Source organism: Cynocephalus volans, chromosome 8 (genome assembly GCF_027409185.1).
Source record: "Cynocephalus volans isolate mCynVol1 chromosome 8, mCynVol1.pri, whole genome shotgun sequence".
In the NCBI taxonomy this organism is placed as follows: Eukaryota; Metazoa; Chordata; class Mammalia; order Dermoptera; family Cynocephalidae; genus Cynocephalus; species Cynocephalus volans.
Window position 1 is genome coordinate 7,842,325 of NC_084467.1, and position 20,667 is coordinate 7,862,991.

Genomic DNA, 20,667 nt, shown 5'->3' on the forward strand with positions numbered 1-20,667 from the left:
TTGTATTTTAAGAGTTCTCTGTGCTTTTTTTTTTTTTTTTTTTTTTTTTTGTCGTTTTTTTCGTGACCGGCACTCAGCCAGTGAGTGCACCAGTCAGTCCTATATAGGATCCGAACCCGCGGCGGGAGCGTCGCCGCACTCCCAGCGCAGCACTCTACCAAGTGTGCCACGGGCTCGGCCCTCTCTGTGCTTTTTGAAATAGACCATTGATGAAATATGTGGACATCAAGGCAGAAAATTAGTAACTTAGCTTAAAAGCAACTGCTTAAAATAGGTAGAGGTATTTGATAAAATGTGTGGATTATCACTTTCCACGTATCACATAATTTATGTTATTTAGTAATAAAGACTAGAAGTGGAATGGATAATTTGGGAATCACCCAAAGTACTACATTCTTTGTTTTTTCCTGAGAGTTCCATAAAGGCTTTCAGTTTTAAAAAAGTATATGTATATTTAATTTCTTTTATGCAAAAATATCTAAAGGAAAAATTACAAAATTAAATTTATTCATTCTGGGTGTTCTTATATTATTTTCTGTACCATATCCATGTGTTTTTAAAACTTTTCAGAAAGATGGAAAATTATATACATGTACCAACACTTTTAAAATGTTCCATGGTTAAAATTAATAAGAGTTTTAAAAAGTCCTCAGCCACTGCTAAATTTTTTTTCAATTTGAATGAGTCATAAACAATAAGTAAAAGAAATAAATAATGCTTTCTTTTTTAATCTTTCTTTTTTAAAGGGCTCTATATAGGAAATGATGGATTCTTTGAAACTTCCTATAGTATCTCATTAAAAAGGCCAAAAAGTGGTTATTAATGATAAGAAGGGTTATCTTTTGCCTAAAACTGTTGTGCAGAATATTTGAGTTTTGCCTGGGCAGTTGCCAACATGACATTTCATGTGCTTCTGTGGATACACAGTGATGAGTTGACTTCACCATAGTTCCTAATTTTCATGCGTCCTCAGGTCCCTTCAGCAGCCGTCCTTCCTAGTTCCGTATATGCTGTGTAGAAATCTCCCATATGGCTTCATTCAAGAACTGGTGAGAACCACTCACCAGGATGAAGAAGTGTTCAAGCAGGTATGGTTGCGTGAGTTGGCTACTCCAACTTTTAGCCTAAGAGCTTCTGTGCTGAGACTGACTTCTAAATACACCATATGTGAAAACTGCTGCTGCTGAATTTGAACATGCATGTGCTATTTGCTTAGAGAGAAGACTTTCCTGAGATCCTTTTCTTGAGGAAATTGGATTGACAGCTGCATTGTTCAAGTCATGTGCCCATTTCAACTAATCAGTCAAGAATCAAGTCTTTTAAGTAGGGTCTACACTAAGTGCTTAAGGAGATAAGAAAAAAATATAAGGCCCTGTCCCTGATTTCAAGGAGCTTTTAACAGAAGAATACCAAGAGATGGCATTTGCCAGATGATTACTGTTAAAAATTAGTTCCCCGAGTTAATAAGTTAAAAAATTGATGACTAAATTTTCTCAGTGGTAGTCTGTATAATGCATAGAATCTTTGTCTTTTTATCACTAAACTAGGAAAGATGCCTTATATCTTACTAATTACTTCATTCATTAAGTATTTATACATTGTTTTGATATCTCATTATATAAAGTTAAGTGAAAATGTAGACATGATATTTAATAATAAAGCTGTTTACTTAGTCTTGAAGGTTTCTTCCACGGTGAATCTTTGGTGGTAACATTTTGATTGCTGTTTTATGACCCTTTGTTGTAAAGTAAGCACTTTGCCTCAGCAATTTTCACATAAGCTGTTTCCCTTGATGAAACAATTTTCATAAAATTTCCTGTATCATTATCTCTTTTTTTGTGACTAGAAGGAATAACAGAGTCAATAGCTGTAATTGGTATGATTCCTTTTATTCTGTTTTATATCTAATATTATTCATAACTATTAACTTTAAGACCTTTGAATTCTTAGGAATAGTGTTTTCAGTAGTCTTCAAATTATTTGTAAAAGAAGAACCCAAGATTCAAGAATAAAAATTTTAGTTAATGTTGTGTACTATCTGGAATTCATTAACTGCTTATCTTAAATGACAGTCTTGTTGGCTTACAGGAATATTAAAGGCAGCATAGTGAGCTTTTCTTCTGTAGAAATATAAGTGAACTCTGATGAAAATAAATAACTGTCTTGGGAGGTTTAAGTGATACACCACATTATAGATGTAATGGGCATAAATTAGAGTACTTTTTCTATTCAAAAAAACATCATTTGAGGAACCCAGAGTAGTTTTAACTATATAAAATCAGTCAGTGATCAGCTGAAAGGAGTATGGGGTATATTATGTCTACTTTATTCATAAACAAACTTAGGCAAAGGTTGTGAAATGATCTTTGGTTTTTTTAAATTGAAGTGAAATTCATATAATATCAAAATCAAATTTTGATATTTTATAATATCAAAATTGTACATTTTGAAGTGTACAATTCAGTGGCACTTGTTATATTCACAGTGTTGTGCAACCACCACAGCCCTGTTTTTTTTAGTCACAGAATTCTGATGCCTTTTCAGCCACTCATTCTTGGATGCTTGTCTTTTTGTCTTAAAAGTACAGCAAATGTGAATTATTAAATTTTTGACTGAAATTTCCACCTCCGTTTAATGTCTGAGAGATGTTCACAGGTAAATAAATAGAGATAAATAGCAGCTAGAATTTAGGATTGAAGATGAATACTTGTATAGCATTTTTTAAATCAGTGCTAGGAGGTATTTATTTGAAAATAAGAGAACTGTTTAAAATATGTAGGTCACATAAATAATATGATGTTTGACTACTTGGAGAATATTATTCTTAGTAATATTTTGTCTGTTTATTAGAAATTAAGCCCTACTTGCACAAGAGGATAACTCCACTAGAAAGAGTAAAGATGTTTTACTTACAGCATTCCTGAAACAAATGTTTAGAGATTTTTCTGGATGACGAATTATCATCTTCTGTTTGTCTTTTCTTCTTGATTGTAAACTTGGCATTCCCCACCCCACACCTGAGTGTTACTTCTCTATTTTTAGCTAGCTTATGAAAGCACATTACTTCTACCCGGATTGTTTGAGTTACAAAAACTAGAATGATCTCCTCCAGAGCTGTGTGTTGATATCTCAGAATGCTCCACAGACACCTTGTAATCCAGGGCACCTTTTTTGTATTATGCTTTTTAAATGATGAATGTGCTCAGTACGATGGGAAGAAATTAGTAGGAAGGGAAATTTTTCAGGTTTTCTGGTAGCTTCATAGTATACTCTGTTTACAATTTGTTGGCATTCAGATCGTCAGCTGTTCTTTACAATGTTTTCTACGTAATGTTATTAGTCTTGGACCCCAATAAACTCCATAAATGTGTTGATCAGTGAGTGCACTGTGAAATTTGAAGGTAAGCCGTGCTGAGCAGAATTTGCATAGTGTTACCCAGTATTAACGATAATTTGTAAATTTCAATTTGAGTTCCAGTATCAGGTTATTGTATTAATTGCACTATATGTGGTGGAAGTAAAGCATTCTAACTAAAGTTCTCTTTTTCAACTTTAACATTTACCAGTTATCTCTTTGCTCTAATTTAGTTAAGTTTAATGGAATAATAATATCCATTATTGATCTGTTTTTCTTGTTTTCCTCAAAATAAACAGGGAAAGACTTTTTAAAAATATTGATAGAGTTGAGAAAATATTGGAACATTTAGTCTGATTTCTTTACAGATTATAGACACTTGGTAATCAAGTACATATTAGTTGCTGAGATGTGCAGAATGTAGTTGATTAGAGCAAGGACCCCTGGAGAGTCCTTCAGCAGGTTCCAAGTCTGTGGATTTCTATTGAATTACTGGGAGTCCTGCCAGAGTATTAGAGTTCACCAAAGTCCTCTAACTTGTGGAGAATTCAGCTACATTGCTTTATGGTTAGCCTTGTGTCAAAAGACAGATCAACACTCTGGCTGAATTCTAAACTCTTTACATGCAAAAAAGCTTTTCCTTGGGGAAGGAGTGGAAATTCCTGGACATCCAGATTTAGCAACTTATTTGACATGCTTCCCATTCTTCAGTTTTATTGAACTTGTATTTCTGATTTTTTTTTTGTCTTATAGATCTTTATCCCCATTTTACAAGGCCTGGCTCTTGCTGCCAAAGAGTGCTCCCTCGACAGTGACTACTTTAAATACCCCCTCATGGTAAAATTTTGTTCTTTTTCTCTAACCCATTCAATAGGTGGGGTTTTTACAGGTTATTTTAACATACACTTTTCTTTCAGGTACGTGATCAACCTTGTTTTCAAGTTTAAAACATGAAGTCATTGAGTTGGCCATGCAGAGTATTTGGTGGGCAGTGAGATGCATCTGTGAAGACAGTTAGCGGCCTGGTACTTATGCCACCTGTCCGAGTCCTTGACAGGAGTTAGTGATGCACCAGTGTACTTCACCACTCTGTATAGCTTATGAAAAAGATAATTATTGGTGGTATCCTTCCGATTCTCCTAACAATGAGTATACCATATTTGAGATGAAATTTTGTTATTAAAAAAACTATTAAAAGTACAAATAAAAAGGCAATGTAATACTAAGAAAAGTAATAGTTTTCATGTATTGACTTTGCACAGAAAATCTCAGTAACCTCTCTTGTTCATCTTCCCTGCTTCCTAAAGCTGTACGCTTCATCTGCAAGCTTTAGTTGAAGTATTACTGAATACTTTTGATTCTAGAAATATGAAGGAAAAACTTTCAAAACATGAAATTAGTTTACTGTATGTATAAATACAACTTTGTGTAAATTGAGGCCATGGTTAAATTGATTTTTTTTTTTTACTGTATATTTTCCTTTTACTCATTCTACTGATCTGATTCCATTATACCATTAATTCATTCCTTACTGAGCATCTAGTCTGTCTGTGCTAGGCACTGGGAACACAGGAGCTAGTGAGACAAGGTCTCTCTCCTCGAGGTGCTTATAATCTACTGCAAAAATCAAAGCCACAATGAAACAGTTGAATAATTACACTGCAATAAATATTAAAAGAGAGGTGTACACAAGGGTGCATTCATCTGCTTTTAAAAAATCAAAACGATCATCATAACACTGAAAGGGTAAAAGTTAATGATAATGCTGGGAAATTAGAAGGTAAATTGTGAATTCTTACCTTTAAAAATAATTTTGAATGGATTTATGCCAGGGCTCTTCTTATTTCACATATTGCTCAGGTTCCTAATAAAATTCTGTCCATCCTTATGCATTGTTCTGTCTGTGGCACATAAAAGGAAGTGGGATAGTCTGATTTGTGTTCAGTGATGAAATATTTTAGTGAACATTAATTATCACTGTATTATGTAAATATTCCTTCATGGAATTGTTGGCTTTTGGGTTGCGGTTTGAATTAGCTTAATGTTTCAGTGAGGAGCTTTTAGTGTCAGGTATCAACAAAATGTTCTTTTGGTCAAAAGACAAAGGCTTTCATTGTAGACAATAATTGAATTCTGTGCCATCATTGACGCTTGTGTCATAATGAGGGTGCAATGAGAGTACAATAATGAGAGGCTGGAAGAGGAAGACTGTTGGAGTTAAAGTCAGAAATAATTGTGATTATTCTCTAAACCAGTGGATCCCACTAGCCATGCCTTATAGTCACCTGGTGATCTTTAAAAGATGCGAATGCCTGGCTCCCAGCTCCAGGCGTTGTGATTTAACTCTTCGGGGGTATGGCATGACAGTGGGGTTTTCAGTTCCCGTGGGATCCTTAGGTGCACCACAGTCTCTGAACTCCTGCACCAGGCAGTGAGAGCTTTCACCTCGCAGGGGCTGAGCCTCAGAGGCTTCTCAGAGATGTGCCAATGCCTTAATGAATCTACCCTTTGGCTGCTTTAGCAACTTTTATAGCTACAACTAAGTCACAGAGAAAATTAAATTCACTGTTAAAAATGAGTGATTAAATTAGCATGGCCATGTTAAATTGTGTTTTTTTAATTTTGGTGGCTGGCCATAAACCATTTATGTCCCTAAAACCTGTTTTCATAAGTCTCTAATATGGGAATGATTGGAGCTCCGAAGGAAAATGTTAGAGTTCTCAGAAATACCAGCTGTTGTGAAACCAAGTTACGCTTTTACATATGATCTGAATTTGATAGCTTGTTAAATTATAATTATTCATAGTCATGCTTAGCACTAGCAAGACTAGCCATCTAAAGTTTATGAAACAAATCTTTTTTATATGGAAAGATATAGAGTGAAAACGTGTTTTTGTAGAAGTTACATTTATTTCTATATGGATATACACAAAAATATGTCTCAAAAGCTGTTAATCAAAATATCAGTAGAGGTTATCTCTGAGTTTGTAAAGTTTGAGTGATGGTTTTATTTTATATGTCTGTTTTATTTGAAGTTTTTTATAATGCACACATAATACCTTATTAAAAATGATTTTCAAGGGAATATATTATGTTTTTAGCAACAATAAAAGCCGTTCCTTGATGTCGCACATGGCAGGCAGTTTAGGATGAAATACATTTAAATGACTGTTTCTGATCTTATTTCTAGGCACTAGGTGAGCTCTGTGAAACCAAGTTTGGGAAGACACACCCTATGTGCAATTTGGTAAGCACCTATCTGATGGGCTTGCACGTTTTTGGTGAATATATCGTAATTCAAGAGGTGTTCCTTAAGTAACATTGTCTGAAAAGTTTCTCTTGAAGGACATTTAAATGTAGATGGAGAGACATGACTGGGAGACTTAGCTATTAAACTATGGTACACGTTATTTCCTCTGATGAAGTTGTTTGCTTTCTTTTCAGATTTTTTTGAATAAGTATTGTACAACTAGAATGACAAGTCCCATGGGAAGGGTTTACTCGAGTCCTTTGGTAGTATAAGAAGAGTTCACTTGAACTCCATCAAAAGTATCTTGAAGCATAAAAATATAAAGATTATTTTGTAAAAATGTAGAGGGAGTTGGAGGGTTTTTCTCTGTCTGAGGTGAGAAAATACCAACAGGGATCCTAACATATTTGCGGGCCTTGGGTTTGGGGACGTAAGTGTCAGCCATTGTGCTGGTGGCTTAAGAATCACGCGAGCAGGCTGGCCACTGAGAACTCTGTTCATTACCTCATTACCTCATGGACCTATAGCAGCCTGACTGGCCTCTTCCGTGTTTTGCTCAGGTTGCTTCTTTGCCACTGTGGTTGCCGAAACCCTTAAGCCCTGGCTCTGGGCGGGAGCTGCAGAGACTGTCTTATCTGGGGGCTTTCTTTAGCTTCTCAGTCTTTGCAGAAGACGATGTAAGTACAGTGGCCATTTGCACTTTGCTGCTGTTTTGTTCAGATTCCTTCCCAAATGTTCATTATATGTTGATTGAGTTTTTTCCTTCTCTTTCCAGGTTAAAGTGGTTGAAAAGTATTTCTCAGGGCCTGCCATTACCCTGGAGAACACTCGTGTTGTTAGCCAATCACTGCAGCATTATTTGGAGCTGGGAAGGGTAGGTGTCCAGAAAACAAATCCAAAGGATGGATAAAAGATAAGCTCTAGATAGGGAGCTCCTTCCACATTGTAGAAGGGATGCTGCCCAATTCACAAATGGCTACAATTAGACCTTACAAAAAAAAAAAAAAAGCTACGTAAAAGTAACCTTTGTCTTGAATAATAACTGCAAGAACAATACATGCTGCCCTTTTTATGTAGCTTGACTGGGGAGTGCTCCTAAGTTTAGTGATGATGTTCTTTCTGCAGCTGACCCTTAGGCATTTCAGCTGTGAGGATGAGCAAGAGCTCTTAGTTTGCACACGCCCCTCCCTGACTCGGTTTGATATCTCCTCAGTTCTGAAACTTAAAAGCAGAGAAATTGTAGGCTTGGGTAATTAAGGTCATTTTGATCATGCAAAGGAAGTAACAAACTTTACTTTTATTACAACTGTAACTGCTCACCTCCTCCACTCCATATTCTGCTTTCATGCTAATTATCTTGACACGGTCGAAATGGACATTTCTTATGTTCCTCTTGTAGTCATGCTCTCCTGAAATGAGTGGCAGTGGGAGAGGAGAGAAAGTGGGACGTAGGCTAGCTGTTCTCAAAGTCAAAAGGAAATAATGTTCCAAATAAAGTTTTAATTTTTTCTACTTTTTGGAAATAAATTTCAGCAAGAGCTTTTCAAGATTCTGCATAGTATTTTGTTAAATGGTGAAACCCGTGAGGCTGCTCTTGGTTACATGGCAGCTGTCGTCAATGCCAATATGAAGAAAGCGCAGATGCAGGTAGGATTCCCAAAGACTGCTCTTAGTTATGTGTTAAATTTATTCATCTAACCCAGCGTTATTCAGTACTTGTTAGGCATTGTTCTGGGAATTGGGGATACAGTATTGAACACGATAAACTTCCTGTTTTGTGGAGCCTGTGTTTTACAGGGTAAATGAGTAGACATATAAATACGTTATTTCGGACAGTAATAAAAATCTATGAAGAATATAAAGCAAAGGACTTGAGAATAACTGTGGAAGTACCAAAAAGAAGGCATGAGAATGATTTTTGGTTGGGTAGCAGGGAAGATCTCCCTTAGGAAGTAACGTTTGGTTAGAGCCCTGACTCATAAGAAAGAGCCAGCCATTAAAAGGCTGAGAAAAGAGATTTCTAGACACCTGTAAGGCACAAAGATGGAAATGAACTAGCTTTGGTGCAAGCCCAACATGTGGGCCTTTGTGGCCGGAGGATGGTAAACAGGAAAGTGAATGGGGGGTCATGGAATTAGTGGGTGAGCAGGGGCTCCATCAGATGGGCATATGTGATAAGAACTATAATGGGAAGCCATTGGAAGGTTTTCAGTAAGGAAACCACAAAAGTTGCTATGTAGAGAATGGACTAAAACCGAGGGGGGAGGTCAGGAGCAGACCCAGGGAGACCAGTTTCAGGGTCATGTGTGCATTAGTCCTGGTGAGAGAGGGGCTGTGGCTACTTTGCCAGGATAGAAGAGTTAAAAGGGTGTCCTTCCTAGATTATTAATAAATGATGTGAGACCTCTACTTGGAAGCAAACACAAAAGTATAGACAAGAGCATAGACCTGGTGATTTCATCGTGCTTTGACCATTTACTAACAGTGGAACCTCAGACAATTACTTCTCTGTGCTTCAGTCCTCATCTACTAAATGTGGATAATAATAGCACCTAACTTGTAGATTTATTATATGTGAAACTGTTAGAATAGTGCCTAGTACATAGTGATCTCTCAACCATGTTAATTGTAGCTCTTTTAATTGTTATTTTATTAATGCAGGACTGTGCTAGTGCTGTCAGCTAGAGAACTTATGTCAAGCGGTAATAAGTGGAACTAGTTGTTCTGATGCTGATGAGAGGAAATAAAGAAGAAAAAGGAAGCAACATTTTATTGTGTTTCTACTTACTAATTTTGAGGCTCCTGGGCAAATCACTTAAATTCTCTGAGCCTTAGTTTCCTCCTCTGTAAAATGTGAATTGCAGTGTTGCTGACCTCTAATGGTTATTGTGAAGATTCAGTGCAAGAATGTATAAAATACTTCACATATTATTAATACTCAGCAAATGGCACCTGCTAATAGAATGACACTGGTGACGATGTATGTGTCCCCTCATTAACTTTGGCATATGGTCATGTTTGAATGTTCAGTCTGCTTTCATATAAAATTGTGCCAAAATTTCTACTCAAATTGTTATTTTCAATAGTTTTTTTTCCCATGTTTTTACAGACAGATGATAGATTGGTATCTACAGATGGATTTATGCTGAATTTCCTTTGGGTACTACAGCAGCTAAGTACAAAAATCAAGTTAGAAACGGTTGATCCCACGTATATATTCCACCCAAGATGTCGGATTACTCTTCCAAACGACGAGACGCGAGTGAACGCCACGATGGAGGATGTGAGCGACTGGCTGACCGAGCTCTGTGAGTGACGTGCTCATTGTCCCGGCACCGAAACACGGCCCTTTCACCTGGATGCTAGCCGCGCCTCACACATTGTCATGACTTCTCCATAAAATGAGTTTATGACATAGAGATACACAATACATTAGTACGGTGAGGAATTATTTGGTTTAGCCAAAACAAATAGATACATTAAAAAATGGGAAGAAATATATTGCTTTAAGTTAAAAATAAAAGAAATATAATAAAAATGATAGTAGCAACTTAGTTATTGTATAGATTTTATCTATACCAGTTAAAATTCTCATTAAATATTTCACAGGTGTTGCCGAATTGATGGTTTGGAATATGAATATTTTGAAGGTGTTATGATTGTAGATCTTGCCTCTCAATATAAAACATGTTATTTAATGACAGACATTAAAACCCTATAGCATTTATATTTTAAATATTATAAAATTATTTATGGAATAGGATGAATTCATGCTTACCCGGCAGTGGCAGTATCATGATCAGATGTACACATTCAAGAGAAATATTTAAACTGTTGTTAAGAGCTAAGTGTCCAATGAACAATAAAATCAGTGTCTGTCATTTGAATGAATGGCTATTGGTATAATCCTAGGATCATACCTTATAGTATAACAAAGTCCAAAATAGTCAAAGTGTTAAGCATGTATCTTAAAAAAATCTAATAAAACATTAGAAAACCAAATAGAGGATTTAACCTAGCTGTGAAGGAGAGAGAAATTTATGATTTAAGTAAGAGATAATATGCATGTGTCATAATATGTAAATGTACCTTTTATGCAGTGAGACAAAATGAATATGTAAAAGAATGGGGTAATGTGTGTTGCATAATTGATAATAACATACTATTTAAAATATAGAACTGTTGTAAACATCTAAAGGCAAAACTAAATTCTGCCAAGATGACAGTTTTCTTTTGCTTGGGAAAAAAATGTAAACAGTATATATGTCATAGAGAAGAAAATATACATGTAGGAAAAAATATATGTACTTGTAGGAATTATCTACAAATTGAAAGAAATTCAAATTACCATTATATATCTGCAAGTTAGCCAAAACCAAAGTCATAAAATTGGATGTAAGTTTATGAAGAAATAGAATTTAATTTATTTAATCTATCTTAAGTGAATTTTGATGATTCATAACAAAAATTATAATACTGTTATCCCCAGTAATTCTGCTTTTCAGAATATATTTCCAAAACTAGGGCTGGGGGAGGTAAAAGGGAGTAATTTTTTTGTATATAGATCCTCCCAGTGGTACTATTACTTATAATAGAGAAAAAGTAGAAATAACAAACATGCAGGGAAATGGCTATGGAATCAGTAGCTTACTAATATTATCTGATACCACTTTGATATGTAAATAATATTTGTATATTGTGTTGAAAAATGTAAATGGTTTTATAAAACACATCAGAAAGACACATTACAAAAGGTTGTTGATAGACATCAATGTAATCATTTAATCAGATCGGGCAGAATACCTGGTCCTTAAATGGAGCTCACAGGAATTCTGTTTCTCTTATAACATTACTTCAAGTTTATAATTTAAGAGAGTATCCTCAAGTTTCTTGAAAATTCAAGTGTAATTTTCTCTTCAGAATTGAGCTTTTTTCCTGATTTGTATTTAAGGAATTATGTTACTTTTCCTAGATGGAGATCAGCCTCCATTTTCTGAGCCGAAATTCCCTACAGAATGCTTCTTTCTCACCCTGCACGCTCACCACCTCTCCATCCTGCCTAGTTGCCGTCGCTATATCCGCAGACTTCGGGCCATCCGGGAGCTCAATAGGTATGTGCCGTGATGCCACGTCCTGGGATTGTCTGAGTTGCCATTTGTCATGAGCAGGCAGTTCCACTGTGACCAGGAGATTTGAATGTGGGGGGTATGTGAGTTACAGTGTTCTGTCTGCCTCCACTATGACATCCATGTTCCTCAGTTGTCCAGAGTTCTTTACCTGGTGATGTGATCCAAACTTTGATTTCTGAGAGTTCTGAACCCTTGGTATTCTCTCTATATGTGGTTGCTACAGATTTCCGTTACCTTTTCGCACTGGGCATGGCGTTACCAGAAGGCACTTTAAAGGATCCCTCAGATTCTAGACATAACCATGGCTACCCCTGATAATCAATATCATTTGCTCCCGCCAACATGTAATTCCCATTTTTGCCTGTTGTCTTGTGGCATAAAGAGTCCAAAGTGGCCAGGTAGCAGCCTCAATTTCCAATTTCCAATTCATTAGCACCATTTTGTGTTTCTCATTCTAAGCATTTGTCCCCATGTACCAGCACCTCCAGACAAACAACAGTCATAGGAATGTGGAAGCAAACATTTTTCAAACAGGTCATCTGGAATACCAGTAAATAGAGAATCCACTTCCACCTTTTGGTCTAGGACCTGTGTACTCTGAGTAGGAAAGAAACTGTCATATCTCTATCTATAAATCTATCTACCCAGCAAAAATCACTTATTCTAGTAGTTACTTTGTAGATATTCTTTCTACACATAATCATGTTGTCTGTAAATGATGACAGTTTTCTTTCTTTCTGAAACTTTTTTTTTTCATACCTTAGTGCACTGGCTGTAATTTCTACTGTAATGTTGAATAGAAATAACCTTCTTGAAATTTATGTCTTGTTCCAGTTAATGGGGAAAGCTTTTTGTATATATCCTTTGTTATCAGATTAAAGAAATTCCCTTTTATTTCTAGTTTGCTAAAAGTTTTTTATTCTTAACGAGTTGAATTTTATTAAGTGCTTTTTCCATATCAGTTGAGGAGATTAGATGTTTTTCTCTCCTTTATTCTGTTAATGTGGCTAAATTGTATCAATTGGTTTTCTGATATTGAACCAATTTTTCATTCCAAGAATAAACTTGACTTTTTTATTTTTTTCATTGTTTTGGATAGTCAATTTGCTGATATTCTGTTTAGGATTTTTATGAGTCTTGTTTTTTTTGGTGGCTGGTCAGTTTGGGGATCAAAACTGTTGACCTTGGTGTTATAACACTGCACTCAAACCAACTGAGCTAATCGGCTTGCCCCCTGTTTAGGACTTTTGAGTCTATTCAAAAGAAAGATTAACCTAAAATTTTCATTTCTTGTTAAATGCTTCCTAGATTTTGGTATCAAAGTTATGTTTGCCTCAAAGTGAACTGGGTGGTGGTTCCCCTTTTTCATATTCTCTGCTAGAATTTATTATATAAGAATTATCTTATTTCTTCCTTAAATGTCCAGAAAAAGCTGTAAGGGCTTAGAGTTTTCTATGTGGGAAGGTTTTAAATTATGGGTTTTATTCAATTAATAGATATAAGACTATTTAAATTTTCATTTATCTTGTGTTAGTTTTTCCATAATATCTAAAGTTTCAAAATTTTTAGGCATAAAGTTGTTCACAATATCCTCTTTTTCCATCTTAATGTCTGTAGGATCTTTATTATTTGATTTGCTTTCTTTTAATTTTAGTTTGCTTTTTTGTTGATGTTTCTATGGCCTCTTGAGATGGATACTTAAATCATTCCTTTTCAGCCCTTTCTTATTTATTTATTTATTTTTTTTTTTGTCGTTTTTTCGTGACCGGCACTCAGCCAGTGAGTGCACCGGCCAGATCCTATATAGGATCCGAACCCGCGGCAGGAGCCTCGCCGCGCTGCCAGCGCAGCACTCTACCAAGTGCGCCACGGGCTCGGCCCAGCCCTTTCTTATTTATACATGTAAGACTATTTAGTTTTCCTCTAAGCATAGCTTTAGCTGCATCCCTTGTGTTTGGTATTGTTCAGTTCAAAATATTTTCTAATTTTTCTTTTTTCTTATTTGACCTGTGGGTTATTTAAAAATACATTGTTTAAATACTGTATTTGGGGGGTATTTATCTCCTGTTATTGATTTCTAGCTATAAATTCCACTGTGGTCAGAGAATAAATTCTGTGTGATTTGTGTCTTTTGAAGTTTATTGAGACTTGCTTTATAGCCTAACATTTACATTAGTAAATAATGTTCCTTACAGACCCAGAAAGAATGTGCTTCCTGTGTTGTTTATTGCAATGTTCCATGTATGTCATTTAGGCCACGTCTGTTAAACTTTTGTTGAAGTATTCCTTATCTCCGCTGATTTTATCAGCTTATAATATCAGTTATTGAGAGAGGCTTATAAAAATTTCAAACTACAATTGTGGATTTATCTGTTTCTTCATCCTGGTATGTGTTGTCATCCTGGGATCCCATCACTCCTGCTGGCTTTGAAGGGTCCATTTCAGTGGCACCATCTGTCACCTTCACTCCCAGCTGGCAGTGAACAGCCACTGTTGTGTTTTTCAGAGATGCTGGTATTCCCTCACCTATGTATTTTCCAGTGCTGTGATATAAGAAGGACATAGTTGGGGTGTGTGTTTATGTATTGGGAGGGGGATAATCTGAGCAAATCACACCTGATAAATCTACAGTAATATTCCAAGCTCCTTAAGTTTTGAGGTTTTACTTCTGAGTTATGTCAAGGGATACCTGGCAAGTCAACTTCATTCAACATCGGTCACCGTCAATTCCAAGTTTCAGTCAACTAGTTGGGCACACAGTTAGAACCCCTCCCAACTACTCAGGCTAATATCAAACCCAGAGTTTGTGATAGGTATAATCATGTCAGTGAATTTAGCCTCACATAGAAGTATGGTAGCATTTTCCTTTCTTGCTGATCAGAGAATCCATCTCCACACATAACCCCACACATACTCACACATTTCTGGCTGTACCTATGTGGTAGGTAGAATAATGACGTCCCAAAGCTGACTACCTCCTAGCCCTAGAAACTGTGAATATGTTACTTTACGTGGTGAAAGGGACTTTGCAGGTAGGACTAAGTTAGGGATCTTGAAGTGGCAGGGTTATCCTGGATTATCCAGGTGGACCCAATGTCATGACAAAGGTCCTCATAAGAGGGAGTCAGGAGGGTCAGAGTGAGAGAAGAAATGTGATGACAGAAGCAATGGGCAGAGTGATTTGGGGTCTCAAGCCTAGGAATGCAGGTAACTTCTGGAAGCCAGAAAAGGCGAGGAAACATGTTCTCCCCTGGAGCCTTCAGAAGGAACCATCCCTGCTGACCATTTTAGACTTCTGACCCCCCAGAACTCTCAAACAATAATTGTATTCTTTCAAGCCACTAAGTTTGTGGTAACTTGTTACGGCAGCAATAGAAAACCAGTATCACATGTTAGCAAATTTTGCTTTTTTTCCCTTCTTCACCTATGTGAATTTGTAGAACCAACAGGAAATTGGCATTACCTGGTGAGGCACCTGCCTCAGATGAGACCATTACAGGAGCTGCTGTGCTAGCAAGTGAGACTTGGGGCTTGAGAGATTTGGGTACTCGGAGCCATTACATTCTCTCAAGTTCTTCCGTTTGAACTCTTCGGGTCCTTATCTTTGCCCTGACTTTCAGATAACAGACCCAGTAAAGCTATGAATTTAGCCTATATTATAATTTAGTAATTTATAGGACCATATTCTGCTTCTTTACAGTAGTGTTAGAAACTCCCTGGTTCATTGACTTTTCCCTGAAGTGAGAATTTCAAATCTTGAGCCTGTATTTTCTTTCCACGAGCTCTCCAGCATGATGAGAAGCAACCATCCGTCATTTCCTTCTAGGAGATCCCCAGTGATCCTTTATGTAGCTGTTTTCCCACTCAGAGCCTTGGGCTGCTAGTGTTCCATCCTCAGATACTAACTGGATCTTCACCACTTTCAAACCAGCCCCGTTGGAGAACTGATCCCAGAGGCCCATTTTTTCTTGAGAGCTTATTACCTATAACCTCTTCTGGTGCCAATAACCATATAGGTCATTATATTAGTTTCCTATTTCTGCTGCAGCAAATTACTAATAACCTTATGTGACTTAAAACAACTATTATGTTATAGTTCTGGAGGATATGAATGCTAACCTCAAGGTTACACTCCTTGCTATAGGGGAGAATCTCTTTTTTTGCCTTTTCCAGCTTCTAGAGGCCATCTGCATTCCTTGGCTCATGGCCCCCTTACTGTGTGTTCAAAGCAACCAGCATAGTATCTTCATGTCTCCTTCTCTGTCTGACCTCTGTTTCCATTGTTGTCTCTCCTTGTATGACTCTGACTCCCTCTCTCTCTTAGAAGGACCTTTGTGGTGACATTGGACCCTCCTAAATATTCCAGGATAGTCTCCCCATCTTAAAGTCCATTACCCTCATCACATCAACAGCATCCCTTTTGCCATGTAAGGTCACATATTCACAAATTCCATTCAGGGAGTAGGATGTGACATCTTCAGGGGAACCATTATTCTGCCTGCCATGCTCACATGTCAGTTGTAGACAAAACAATCCAGTTTTTCTGGGATAAGAAAAAAAATGTATTGTTATAGAGTATTATTTGTTTTATTGAGTTATTGGAATGGCTGGAAAAGAAGACTCCCAGATGCGTACTTTCAACCTGGCCTGACAGGGAAGCTACTTCAGGGTTCAGCCTAGTCGTAGAGCCTCAGCCATAAATTCAGCCAAAACCCCTCCACTGTGCTTCCAGAAGAATCATGCAGCTGCCACTTCACAGTGTTGACTTTGCCTGCAGTGAGGGTTCATCTCTTGGAGGAAGCTAGGTCTTACAGAAATGCTGGCAGCAAGAGAGTCTGGGAAATGGAGCTTTTAGAGATTTAGCAACCTCTAGTTTTGTTTGTTTGTTTTTTGGGTTTTTTTGTCCTTTTTTGTGACCGGTAAGGGGATCGCAACCCTTGGCTTGGTGTCGTCCGCACCGTGCTCAGCCAGTGAGCGCATCGGCCATCCCTATATAGGATCCAAACCCACGGCGGGAGCGCTACTGCGCTCCCAGCACCACACTCTCCCGAGTGCGCCACGGGGTCAGCCCGCAACCTCTAGTTTTCTACACAGCGTCATGATAGAAGGGGTTGGGATCTTGTTAAGTAGCCAGTCTTCAAAATATGCAGCATATTAGGTGATCAGGGAAGACTTTACCTCACTGACAGGTGATATGTGAGCAGACACCTGAAGGAAGTGAAGGAGCAAGTTGCAAGCAGAGGAAACAATAGTTGTAAAAGAAAAAAAGGAAGCACCACTAGTAAAATAACCTTTTGCTTTGGGTAATCGAGTAGGCATAGTGACCTTGAATTTTCATGAGAGTCTTCTTTTTTTCCCTCCCAGAAAATTAAGGAACAATGTACTTCTTTCATCAAATCTAACATGCCATCAATTTTAAGACACACCATTATTTTAGGAATCAGTAAGGAAGAAAAATGCTGCCATTTAAACCATAACTTGCTATTGATTGTGAGATATACTGTGATTTTAAAGATGGTATCTGAGAGTCAACAAAATGGCCAAAATGAATGGATAAGGTGGATCCAGGTGTTTTCTCTCATTTGATCATTAGTCTTTCATTTCCAGAACTGTGGAAGATTTGAAAAATAATGAAAGCCAATGGAAAGATTCCCCACTGGCAACTAGACACCGTGAAATGCTGAAGCGCTGTAAAACTCAGCTTAAGGTTTGTATTGTTAATTGGGATAATTGTATAGACCAGCTTCATAAATAATTTTCCCAGAATATGTGCCTTGAGCAAGCAGTTTAATACAAGTTAAGATTTCAGTTTTATTTAACATACTAGACCACTTGAAGATGCAGAATAAACCAGGGGCTCCTCTCTGGAGTCTGTAGACCCCTGAGCATCCCACAGATGTGTTGGAAGGGCTCTATAAACTGTTCACATAGGTCTGTCAGCGTGTGTGCGTGTGTGCGTGTGTGTGTGTGACCACAGTCCTCTCACGTAGGTGTTACATCCTTGGTGGGCAAGCATTTTGCCTCTGTGTGTGTGTGTGTGTGTGTGTGTGTGTGTGTGTCTGTGTGTGTGTGTGTGTCCACAGTCCTCTCACGTAGGTTCCTGTCAACCTTCTCCCCTAGTCAATTTATTATGACAGTAGTAACTAACTTTTCTGAGCACCTACCTGTGTGCTAGACTTTGTACTCCAAGTTTTGCCTGGCATACCTTTGTTTTTCTCAGGAAAAGTGAAGAGCTTGAGACACAACCAGCATCCTATAGCGAGCTGGAGGTGAAGCTCTAGAAGCTCTAGATCCTAGATTTCCCATCTCCCGGCCCATTCCCTGCCCAGTCAGGCGCAGGGCCTGGCTCCTGACTAATCCGTGGTGTGGGCGTGCTACCTCCGCAGAGACTGGTGCGGTGCAAGGCCTGCGCTGACGCCGCTTTACTTGACGAGAGCTTCCTGAGGAGGTGTCTGAATTTCTACGGCCTGCTCATTCAGCTGCTGCTCCGCGTCCTGGACCCCGCGTACCCCGAGTGAGTGTGCGCTCCCCCCACGGCCTCCCTCCTGGTCTGGGCTGTGTCGTCCTCGTGGTTCTCCGACAGCTAAAACCAAAACCCTTACTTCCTCAGAACTCGTTTCTCAGATTTTTATATTATATTTATGTAGACTATGAAATTCATTATACGTATAGGTGTTTTCCCAGTGATTAGTTACAATAATAGGTGACTATCAGCATCTATTTAATTTTGACATAGTATTTTTTTCAACTCACTATAAAATCTTGGAAAGGGAATGTAGAAAGGGAAATCTATAAATTGGAAACTAAAAGCTGGGGGCTAATAGGATATGAGACCAGGAAGATAAGCAGCTAATTCACAGACTGAGCTAAGAACATTGTTGAGCATTTTATCATCAACTGGACATCTCCAGCGAGCCATTTTAATTTTATTTATTATTATTATTTTATTGTTATTATGATGTCTTTGGGTTACCAATATTGGTGAGATTGGCCCAAGCCCCCTGCAGGAGTGGAAAATGTTATTTAAAATATGTGTAGCTCTTTTGTCTGAAACAGTTTGAGTTTTGCAAAATGATCAAATCTGACCTTATTTCCTTCCCATTTTATTTGTTAACCTTAACAAGAAATCAAGAAAAGGAAAAGCATTTCACAAACACCCTTGCATATCCAGTCTTCATTATTCCCTGTTCATTTCTGGTTGTGGTTTTGTCGCCTGTATACTTTTTACATAGTTGTATTGTAGAATGAGTCTTTTTGCCCAAATAAAATACTTATTTAATAGTAGTGTAATATTCTCTGTAGTTTAATGTACTGTGATTTCATTTTGTAAGTTGTGCTTTTTTCCTCTTTGACAGTATAACACTGCCTTTAAATTCAGATGTCCCCAAGGTATTTGCAGCGTTGCCTGAGTTTTATGTAGAAGATGTTGCTGAATTTTTATTTTTTATTGTACAGTAAGTGCCTTTAACAAATTACACAGTTCTAATATGTTTTTATATATAATATGTACATGATTATATTGCAGACCTCCCATTTTATGCCTGAAATTTTATGTAACTATTTTAACTGAATGCTGCCTAGAGACTGGAAAAATAAATCCAACTGTGGCAGCAGTCCAATGCCAATAATATCTCAAAGACAGAGCAGGATTAACAGTGCAGATAATGTATTCTGTGAAAACCGAGTGGAATGTTTAATAGTTGAGTATGTGTGTCTGAGAAACAGAAGGAACAAATAGTGTATAAATATCTGAGTGAACATCCAAAAGCCAGAAATATCCACATCTATATTTTGTACCCAAGTTTGTCTGAATTGTAAAATTAGAGAAAGCTCACAAAAAAAAAAAAATTGTTGAGTTTATAACTGATATTTGGGGCTTTTTAATTTTTCAGATCCTTATTTGGTGCATAAAATTCACATTTTATTTTTGAAACATTGCAGGTTAGAAGACTCAGAATCGTAATTCCTTGACACCACGGTAGCATTATTGTGGTGGTCCTGGCTAGGTGGGGGACGGCAAAGTAGTATAGGTTCGCAATCACAAAATACAAGTTGTGAAAGTTTGGTAACAAACAATAGAAAAATCCAAAATTAGAATAAATGTTTTTTAATAAGAACCAAAATTAAATGGAGCAAGTTGTATCACTGTCATAAAAGCTGCCTTAATGAAAAGCCCCAGTCAGTAGTGACACATGGGTTTTGAATGGCAAGTAATTTAAAAGGTGATTAAAAATCATGGCTTATTTGTTGAATGAAACCAGCCTCAGAATTTAAGCAACTTAAGTCACATTTTAAAATTTGCTCCAAAGGCCGGCTCACTTGTGAGAGTGCGGTGCTGATAACACCAAGGCCACAGGTTCAGATCCCTATGTAGAGATGGCTGGTTAGCTCACTTGGGAGAGCGTGGTGCTGACAACACCAAGTCAAGGGTTAAGACCCTCTTATCGGTCATCTTTTAAAAAAATAAATAAATGAATAAAATAAAATAAAATTTGCTCCAAGCACAGTAAAAAAAAAACCCCAAAAAACAAAAAACAGCTATGTGAAAATTTTCATATATGCTTATTCTCATTTTCAGCAGAGGTTTTTTTTGTTTTGTTTTGTTTTTCTTTTTAGTTAAAGCAGTTAACTCTATCAAAAAATTTTGAAAGACTTTTTGGTAGTGAAGGCGTTTTGTGAAATTTACCTGATTTCATTATAGCTTTGGTTTATTTTCTAAAACATAATCAGCTAATATAATATGCTATAGCCAATAAACACATTTGGTTTTAAATCTGTCTAGTTATGATATAGTCACTTTAAACTCAACAAGCTAGAGGGAATTCAGTATCTTTGTTCCTAGACCTCTTTATCCCTTATCCCCTTCCCCACTAAATGACATCAGACTTCACCCCAGTTGAGTTTCTCAGAGATTTATTTCTTGCTCTTCTTGC

At 37.2% G+C, this 20,667-nt stretch overlaps 1 protein-coding gene across 2 annotated transcripts in view; it reads left to right on the plus strand.

The window, feature by feature from the left end:
* UBE4B (ubiquitination factor E4B) overlaps positions 1–20,667 on the plus strand; it is a 123,767-nt gene that overhangs the window by 77,482 nt on the left and 25,618 nt on the right. For both annotated transcript variants that reach the window (XM_063104746.1, XM_063104747.1), the window contains 11 exons: positions 974–1,088; positions 4,109–4,192; positions 6,546–6,602; positions 7,166–7,282; positions 7,381–7,479; positions 8,139–8,252; positions 9,715–9,913; positions 11,578–11,716; positions 17,342–17,441; positions 18,121–18,248; positions 19,090–19,188. In XM_063104746.1, the coding sequence (XP_062960816.1) occupies positions 974–1,088; positions 4,109–4,192; positions 6,546–6,602; positions 7,166–7,282; positions 7,381–7,479; positions 8,139–8,252; positions 9,715–9,913; positions 11,578–11,716; positions 17,342–17,441; positions 18,121–18,248; positions 19,090–19,188 (1,251 nt within the window). The remainder of the gene's footprint in view (positions 1–973; positions 1,089–4,108; positions 4,193–6,545; positions 6,603–7,165; positions 7,283–7,380; positions 7,480–8,138; positions 8,253–9,714; positions 9,914–11,577; positions 11,717–17,341; positions 17,442–18,120; positions 18,249–19,089; positions 19,189–20,667) is intronic.